Raw genomic sequence first — 10,084 nt, 5'->3', positions numbered from 1 at the left:
TTTTTTCTTCCAATAAGGATTCATTATATCCAAGTTTGGATCAAGTACAAGCTACTGTTTTATTATTACACAGAAAAAGGAAATTATTTTTAAAAACTTGGATTATTTCTATAAAATGGAGTCAATGGGAGACAGTCATTCTGTAATTTGGAACTCTCTAAATAACGGGTTTCCAGATAATGGATCCCATACCTGTATATAAATTTTTTTTAAGAAACTCTTTTCACACACTTTTTTTTTTGAGAAAAAATATTTATTCTGGTGGAAATCAACAAAAACACAAGTAGCATAGAAGCCAGCACAAGCTCCTCTCCTGCTGGAGCTGCCAGCTCCCCCCTCCCTCTCAGAAACTAAAGGTGGACTGGACTCCTTAACTGTGACTGACTTCCCTGCTGCTGCACATTCATTTCTATGTGATCACTGAGACACTTGTTAGATAAGCAGGATCAAGCTGCAGCAGCACATTCACTTCTCACGTGTCTCAGTGATCACATAGAAATGAATGTGCAGCAGCAGGGAAGTAAGTCACAGTCAAGGAGTCCAGTCCACCTTTAGTTTCTGGGGGGAGTGACAGAAGTTTAGTGTGTGATACACTTGCCCATATGCTGTAGTATTTGTGTCCAGGGTAAATGGCAGCTATAACTTTTAGAAATTAAAAAAAAAAAAAACTATATTTGTGGCCTTTGTGTACTACTCGTTAGCGCATGGTAATTCGGGCATAATAATCATTCAGCTTCAAAAACAGCATTACACACATTTTAAAGGACGCTTTATATACTTTAGGGAAATGTAGTTCTCTCAGCGCTTTCTGCTCTAGATCTAATAGAGCTTTACTTGGCAACAAAACTACATTTCCCAATAACCCTTGCTTCAAAGGGACGCTGCCAATCCCAGGACATGACCCCGCCTACTCCTTGCTGGTTGGTTTGCAAAGGACTGGAGTCTTTACGCGACGACAGGAAGTAGTGTGAACAGGCACATGGTTCAGGGGAATGATTGAGCTAAGGTATTGTCTCTTGTTACTGCATCTCTTGTTTCTGCATCTCTTGTTTCTGTAGTGCGTTTTTATATTAAAGCTTGATCAATAAGAAGTAACGTTAGATCACGAGGAGCCCAGCACAGTGTTGTATACACTGGAAGCGACATGCAAGTTATTCCTCTCTCATCCCCTTTCCCAATTGCAGTGTCAGGAGCTTATTGCTAAACGTTGCACAAATCTGTTTTCCTGTGCCCTGGGAGTCTATCTATAAATTTAAGAATACAGTTGTACTCTAGGTGTAGAATAGGAAACCGTTCTTTTCAAGCATTAATGAGAGGTGATCGGTCTGCCGTTACACCCCCCCCCCACGTGATACAATAGTTTAGCCCAGTTTCAGGGGGAGGGGGTCACAATGTCTGCTGCATGGAAATAAAAGCAGGCAGCAGCCTGATGTCTGTTATAGCTATAGAATGGTCACAGTGAATACAAGGACCTGGGTCTAAAACACACTTCAGCTTTCTAAGTTGGAAGTGATTGCTGGAAGATGCTATTCAGCAATTGGAAGGAACTTTTGTTGCTGTGAACTACAATTCCCAGAATCCTCCAATGCATAGAGGCTCATATATGGGCAATCCATAGCATATTTATTTTATTATGCTTTCTGGGTAGATTGTCACACTTCCTGATTGGCCTAACACAGACCATTTATACTGACACTTCTCCCACCATACACAGCAGTTTGATCTTATTTATTGGCAGCATTGCAGATTGTTTTTTTGTAATGCTGCATTAGTGTGAACTGTGCTCATGTTGGCTTGAGCTCTCTAATGCCTCAGTGGGTCAATCCTACATGCTGCATACAGGGCTGTTGTATCAAAGAAACTAAAAAGCAGGTTATAAAGATAATGTAAACTATTTAGCCATTTGGTACACTTGGCTCAACAGGTTGTACCATGTTACTGAAGTACAAAGTACAATGGCTAAAAGTATGCAATAAATACAATAAATATTCACAGTACACAGAGCTCATATAATGACACAGACATTAAGTGCAATGTGGTAACAAAGGAGGTCCCTGCTCCATAGAGCTTACAGTCTAAGTGGGTGGATAACATATAGGTTCAAATTGGAGGGGAAAAGTTCACAAGGTAAAGGCATTGTCCAATATGTACCAGGACTAGACTAATTCTCTACTGCTCCAAAAGGTAGACTTTTAGTTTTTTCTTATATGATCACAGGACCCCCCCAGTGACTTCTAATATCCTTATCATATACAGTTGGAGTACAATATCACTTATAATACACAAGGGATATTCTGAGTTCCCTGTATAACTCAGCCTGCAGCCTTGTACCTTTATATGGTCACAGAACCCCTCAGTGACTTCTAATATCCTTATAATTTATAGTAGTGGGTACATGCCACTTGAGAAACCATAAGCCTCCAATACACATATATACACCATTAAGGCCCTGTATAATAAGACATAAAGTCTACTACACATACAGACAATTAATCAACTCATTTAACAGCAGCCCCTTTTATGGTACAAAATATAGGCATTACCCAGACTCTGTAGGGTAGATAAGCTGTAGCCAGGCTGTTAGGGTCACCTTGTAATCACACTCTGCTCCAATGCAATCTATACCTGCAACCCCCGTAGGCAGTGAGGCAGTGATAAGCACTAGGGAGGCTCCATTCCACCACGACCTTGATCCAGCACCCAGCGAGTGTCTGCCTCTATCACAACTCGGATCCAGTGAGTATCTTCTCTTCCTTGTGTTCTGGAGGACCAGAACTTAAAGTGCAGCAGTAAAAAGTGACTGAAGTTTATCAGAGCACAAGTCACATTATTGGAGGCACCTGGGAAATGGGCAATATATTTTGGCTTCAAAATCAAATAGAAAAAAAATCAGTTTGCTCTTTTAAAAAAAACTAATTTCAGTGCATAATTCTGCTAGAACATCACTATTAATAACTATTACTTTTTTTGGAACAAAACATGTTTTCCCGTGACAGAATCCCTTTAAACACAATACAATAGCAACTAATTAGATTTTATTGATACACTGCCAAAAAATACTACAATCTCTTATTAGTTACTGGGTGTGCAGGTAAAAGTACAAACTAAGTGAAGAAAATAATTTACAAGTTATTAGAGAGAGATAACATTTGCCTTACGGTAGTAATCATGAAGTATTTTTTTCTTCCCAGGAATCACCTGGCAGGTAAAACTTGACTAAACAACATGAACTGCATCTTCCTAGAAAAATTAAATTTGTAAATATTTCATTAAAAAAATCCACATTATTTCCAATGTTAAGTGTGTGATATTTGCATTTATGCTTTGTGTTTTGGCAGGCAGCAGCCTTAGTATTTGCCAGGCCTCTAACTGTTGTTATAAAAATGCAATCAAAACACACATCAATACATATTCCATGTATCCATTGTTGGGTAATAACGGCACCAGCTGTTTTCATCATAAAAAGAGAATGGTGAAAATATTGCTTTAAAGTATAGTTTACATATAACTTTTTCCAGTTATTAGGATTGTAGGCACACATTCAGTCAAAAGTAAGGAGGAAGTGCTTGTGACCAAACATAATGAATACATGATAGTATTGAACAGATAAACTGGATACTGTAGTCCCATTTCGTAACATTACAGCTTTGCTTCATTCTAAGGGGTCCGTTTACTAAAGCGATATATAAAAATATGCGCACAAAATATAGACAAATTTGTCGCTGAATATGTTTTTGCCAGTTTACTAACCTTCGGTAAATATAAGTGAGAGGATAATCAAAGATGTTTTGGATTATTCTTTTGTCTGCTGCTACAGCAGCTTTTTCAGATGAAAGACGATTTATTATGGCTTAGGAGGGACCAAAGGCTTTGTCAGCCTAGATAAAACTACATTTATATGATGCACACAGATTTATTGGTAAAACTTGTTTAGGAATTTTATTTATATGATTCTATTGGCAGGGGGTAAGTCTTGTGACTGGATGTATTGAAATGTGGCTTTATATGATGATGATACATGTTTGATTGGGTGAAATCTGTTTACTGTGTTGTTGATAATATCTATAAAGTTAGCAGTTTTGAAGATACATATCTGGCCATGAATAATGCCATAATAAACGCCATAAAACAAGAGTATTTTATAGCATAAATATTCGCAAACTTAATTTGTCGCCAGAAAATTTGCAACTCACTAAAATTACCGCTAACGTAAGCTGGTTCGTCATCGTAGTTACCGCAATGACTTCTGAGTGCATAGCTGTAAAAGTAGTCGCTTCTAATATTCTGGCCGAAAAATATTCACAGCGATAAGATTCGGAAACATATCGTCAAATTTACGACGCTTTAGTAAACGGACCCCTAAGATCTGTTGGCTTTTAGTAATGCTGATTGTACATGGATAGAAAACAGCTAAAGGAGCATCATAAACATTGGGTGATTGTCAGTAGTAAATTCTCTACTTGAAGTTCTGTAGGACTCTGTATTTCATTCACTTTTCATTCACTTTAATTTGTTTGTTAATAACTTGGGAGGAGGGTGCAAGCAATGTGTCAGTTTTTGCAGAAACTAGGCAGGGCAATGAATGGGGGTTTGTCCTGATGCAAACAATTCCTGAAGTTGTACTAGCAGATACTAGCATTGCATTTTGTGTCTGTATCCCTTTAATTCTTTTTTTCCATTGGTCATTAGCTATCTTCAGGATAAAGTGCAGAAGTCAGTGGTTCTATTTATGTTCAGCTCTTCATTTTATTGTTATCTTGTATATCATGGATCCCTTATACTACAGTTAGGGTAACGACACACAGGCAGATTCGGGGAGATAAGTTGTCCGGCGACAAAACGCCTCTTCTTTGGGGCGACAATCTCCCTGAACTGCCTTCCCGCCGACTATAATGAAAAATCGCCAGTGGGATGGCACGTGCGGCATTTTGTTTTCAGAAGTCGCCCCAAAGTTGCCCTTCGGACGACTTTGGAAAATGAAGTGCCAGCCCGCTGGCGATTTTCTCCCTAAATCTGCCCGTGTGTTCTTACCCTTAGACTCCTAGGGGTGTATTTATCAAAAAGTGTAGTCAGAGGTCGCCACAGTCCTCTAAAAGTGAAATTCCACCACACCCCATTCATTTCTATGAGATTTTCAAAGGATGAACTTTCACCCATTGATAAATACTCTTTTACAAATCGCGTAGAAATCAAAAGAGAGTGGTGGAATTTCACTCTAGAGGACTGTGGGGATCTCTAACTACACGTTTTGATAAATATACCCACTAGACTGGCAAATGCATTACAGTACTTTTTGCACCATTTTGGGACACAAAATCCCTAGTAAAGAAACGGTAAGCTAGTTATGCTTAGATAAATGGAACTACAGATAAGTGGAGGGCACTCCCATTTAAAGCTACAAAAAAGCAAATATGTAGTAAGAGGTGCAAAAAAACCTTGAGTTGCCCCTACAGAGCAACCAAATACAACATGTCCAAAAAATCAGGTCTGCACACTCAAAAAAATATCATTTGACTCAGGTGGTATGATAGAAAATGTTTTACTAGTTAGAAGAACAATTTAACAGTAACATAATGCGAATCACCCAGAACATGTGTTTATGGATACAAAAGTTGCTGCGGCCCTTTGTACCCTTTGAAATCGCATTTGGTTGGGGTTGCTTTAAAAAAGTAAACACTTTAGTTCTACTAGTTGATTGGTCACAAAACTTGCAGGAAACTTTGCCCTTGTTATTACCATAAATTATATTTTCTGTAATGAAAAAAAAATATGTATATAAACTTTTTAGCAACTTTACAATATATAATAATAAATCATTTTAAATGTATTTAAAGTTATTTTTTTTATTATTGCTATTTTTTTTCTATCCTCTGGTTCAGATTCTTGAAACAATACAGAAAAACCCCTTTCTGATTTATAAATCAGCTTGTTTCTGGAATCGGAAGCATTAGTGGAATAAATATAGTTTGTTTGTTCAGCTATAGAAATCACCAAGTAGTGAGAATGCTAAAGACACATTGCATGTTGTTTGTGGATTGGGTTTCTTTAAGAAAGCATGTCCTTTTACTGTGGCTGTTAAACCGAAAATTGATTTTTCAGACGTATGTAACTGAACATGCAACAAACAGACATATTTTGTTGCATAACCAATTGAGTGCATGTTTCAAACTGTGTAAAACCTGTAGGTTTTCAATTAGGTGCAGAACAATATTGAGTGCAGTGCAAGTTAATCATTATTTTTGTGTTGGCCCTTTTCTTTTTCCCAGAAGGTTAGAAATAGAAGAGCTATTAATTATGAGAGGCAGTGAACCTGTATCTTGCTTGAACTAGATTTTTGGCATCATACAGACTGTGAAGTAAAATGTCATGGACATTAATGAGCATTAATTGCTACTATATTTGTAACCGAAATGCGCACACACAGCAGACTCTGAGTCAAAATACTTTCGTTTTCCCTCAGAATTGGAATAAGTGGAGAAGTGTTAGTTTATCATTAATCATGTAGCCTGGGAGCTCTCAGAAGCAAGGCCCTGCTGCTTTCCTGCGTTGGGCTGTAGGTACATTCTGATAAACAATTTCTTATCTCAACAGCTTTAAGAAAGAGACATGGATAGCCTATGTGTTTAGGAAAGTCATTGTTTTAGGTAGATACTTGCAAAAGTATTACAGTGAGAGCTGTGAAGATGTGGAATTCTCTCCCTGAATCAGTTGTACAGGCTGATACATTAGATAGCTTTAAGAAGGGGTTGGATGGCTTTTTAGGAAGTGAGGAAATACAGGGTTATGGAAATAGCTCATAGTACAAGTTGATCCAGGGACTAGCCCGATTGCCATTTGGGAGTCAGGAAGGAATTATTTCCCCCTCTGAGGTAAATTGCAGATGCTTCAAATGTTTTTTCTTGCCTTCCTCTGGAACCTAACTTAACTTGTATTCATACCCTAGGCGAGTTCTCTCATTTTGTAAATCGTACAGTAAATCTTGTCCTTTGTGATATTTTTATTTACATGCGTAAATGAGTGATTTTTTTTTTCATTTGAGATTATTTTGTTTGGAAACAAGAAAATTGAGGCATGCATGCAAACAGCAGATCATTTTTATCTAACATAAAAAAATAAAACCGTGTCACACCTACAGTAATCTGAAGTTTCAGTGCTTTGAAATAAAAATATCACAGATGGCAAACTGTCCGTATAGAATTTGTTACTCAGTAAAACGAGAGAATTTGTCAAGGGTCTGAATACTTTTGCAAGGAAATGCCTCAGTGTCTCCGTTTTCTTTGCCTGCACCGTAGTGTTTTCCTGAATGCAAGACCTGATTCAACCAGGCGGTCATTTTCCGCTACTTAATCATAAATATTTCCATATACAGCCACGCCTGATGACCCTGCTCAGAAGTTCTTTTTTGTAATGTAACTTTATTAGCAAGTATGTGTAATCCTACTCATTCCTACATGTATAATCCCACTATTAACCTTTTAACAACCGCAGTGGCAGTTATCTAAAGATTTCAAAAAGGCCGTTCGCTGATTACATTTTTTTGGGGGAGTTTACATGTCCTTTAATATACTGTGTTTTTAACACCATTTCTCCTTCCTCTACAGACTATTTTAGATTTCCATTCCATTTCCAAAAAATAAATCTTTTGGTTGTTGGTGATGCTATAGGGCTCAGAGGCAGATCCTTTAACCGCTTCCTATTAATACAACACAACATTTAAGTAAGGCTCAAATACAGTGGTTCAGATTTTGAAAGATATATTATTTGTACTAAATTTCTTTGTTACCCTTTAGTAAGCCCTCTTCTGGTGCTTTGTTACATAGGCCTTTAAGTGATAATTTTTTAATTGTTTTGCTTTAGTACATCTTTTCAGCCATGTCTGCTGCATCATTGATGTCAGCCTGGGTCTGTGTAAGACCCATTAAGGCAGAGCATAGATATAACCATGTGTTCAGCCTGTTGGGTCTTTGTCCCAATCATGGCTACAGCAGCCATGTCTAAAGAGATCATTTTGGCTAATTAAAGAGCAGTGGCTATGAGATTTACGGTTTTAGTATTAGAAGGTTCTGTGATGCTGACAATTTTCTGTAAAACCAGAAACAAACCAGTAGCAGTTTAAACCTATTGGGTCTCCGTTACATTTCTGTTATGATTGTAAACTATTTTTTTTTTATCTCTCCTTTCCAGGACATCTGCAATTGACTTTGGGGAAAGACGGGACAAAACCATCAATTTACATTTTGAAAAATCTATTTCATATATTCGTGTATTCTGAATTTCCGTTTTTTCACATTGAACATGTCATTTCAATTTAATTTCACCGTAGATGAGGCAGAAGGCAGCCTCACTGAATGTGAATTAAGTACACAAACTCACCTTGGTTCATCAGAGCGTGTAAGAACAGTAGAAAATCCAGAGAATAATAAATTGCCATTAGGCGACAGTGAGGCAAATCCAGAGACAACAGATGAAGTTAAGGAATCAGGACTAATGACATCAGCTGGTGAAACCAATACATTTAGCTGTAGCAACACAAGTGGTGACGGCTTTGCTGAAGAAAAAGCTGCAGGCAGTGCGGTTGCCACTGAACACAAAATTCCAGAAGATGTCAGTAGTGTACTAGAAAATAAAATTGTTGAAAGTGTTTCAGGGCTGCAGTTTGTTAGTGTATCTGTGGTAGAAATGACATTAGCAGACGAAGAATCTAGCGGAGAAAACATAATTAGTAAAACTGTTGCGTCTAACTCTGATCTCATCTCTGGTGTTTATGAAGGTGGAATGAAGATTTGGGAATGTACCTTTGATCTAATACGATACCTCGAAGATGAGGATGTGGATTTTAAAGGGAAGAGAGTTTTAGATCTTGGCTGTGGAGCTGGTTTGTTGGGAATATCAGCTCTTAAACGAAAAGCCAAAGAAGTTCATTTCCAAGACTACAACAGTACTGTGATAGAAGAAATAACCGTGCCCAATGCACTTGTGAACTGTGACAGAGATGATGCCAATGAATGCATTACGGAAGAACCTGATCGAAAAAGGCATAAAAAGTCAGAAATCAAACCTGGGCTCCTATCCAAATGCCGGTTCTTCTCAGGGGAATGGTCACAGTTTAGTAAGTTAATGCAAAATAAAATGTCTCCTGTAAAATATGACACTATACTTACATCGGAGACCATATATAATCCTGCCTATTATGACGCATTACATGATATATTTCAACATTTATTGGCAAAAAATGGGATTGTATATCTAGCTTCCAAGTCCCATTATTTTGGTGTCGGAGGGGGTGTGCACCTGTTTGAGACATATATCACAGAGAAGAACGTGTTCTGTGCTAAAACTCTAAAGGTCTATGAGGAGGGACTCCAGAGAATGCTTATTAGTCTGTCATTCAAGAGCACATCTTAACAAAATGCATTTCAACTTTGAAAAAACCAAATCTCATATCTTGCTGTCAGTCTGCTTTTTACTTCTCATGTATAATATTAAACATCTGTGGCAGAATACATTGTTATCAGAAGTGTCTGTTCAATTGAGATATGGAGATTGGGTTGGGGTAGTGGTAAAACCTTCCCTAATCCAAACTAAAGTATAGAGGAAATTAAAGGACCAGTAACGTCAACATTTTTTTAAAAAATTTTTTGTATTTAACGGAAAAAAAAAACCACCAAGACATTTAACTTTAAAATCGCAAAGTTTTTATTAAGAAATAACTTATCGAAACAACGCTTGCGCTCCTTTTCAGAAAAGGCGACAGCGCGACAATCCATTGTGCAGTGCTTGATTTCTCCTCCCTGGCTATCTCCTATAGAAGGCAGGGAGGAGAAATCAAGCGCCGCATGCCGGTAAGTTATTTCTTAATAAACACTTTGCGATATTATAGTTAAATATGTCTTGGTGGGTTTTTTTTTCGTTATATACAAACAAATGTTTTTTTTTAAATCTTTTTACGTTACTGGTCCTTTAAGAAAAGTCAATGGTGACTTGTTTTCTTAAAGGGCAAGTAAAAGCTTGTCATAAAGCAGGCTTCTTTAAAGTTTTACTGACACATTTCTATGATATTGAAATTTGCTAGTATCACAAGTAA

The 10,084-nt window shown here is 37.4% G+C and overlaps 1 protein-coding gene across 3 annotated transcripts; it reads left to right on the top strand.

Annotated features, from left to right (window-relative positions):
* Window positions 1-442: 442 nt before the first annotated feature.
* On the top strand, window positions 443-9,503 carry mettl18.S (methyltransferase like 18 S homeolog). Of its 3 annotated transcripts, XM_018248438.2 has the most exons (3): window positions 443-1,006; window positions 7,602-7,717; window positions 8,185-9,501. In XM_018248438.2, the coding sequence occupies exon 3, from the start codon at window positions 8,296-8,298 to the stop codon at window positions 9,403-9,405; it is 1,110 nt and encodes a 369-aa protein (XP_018103927.1). In that variant the 5' UTR covers window positions 443-1,006; window positions 7,602-7,717; window positions 8,185-8,295; the 3' UTR covers window positions 9,406-9,501.
* Window positions 9,504-10,084: the final 581 nt, after the last annotated feature.

The sequence above is a fragment of the Xenopus laevis genome, chromosome 2S (genome assembly GCF_017654675.1).
Source record: "Xenopus laevis strain J_2021 chromosome 2S, Xenopus_laevis_v10.1, whole genome shotgun sequence".
NCBI lineage: Eukaryota > Metazoa > Chordata > Amphibia > Anura > Pipidae > Xenopus > Xenopus laevis.
The sequence above is the reverse complement of the archived record's forward strand: the minus strand, read 5'-3'. Positions and strand labels throughout refer to the sequence as shown.

Coding starts and splice junctions, on each gene's coding strand:
- mettl18.S (XM_018248438.2), top strand. CDS start 8,296: ATGTCATTTCAATTTAATTTCACCGTAGATGAGGCAGAAGGCAGCCTC.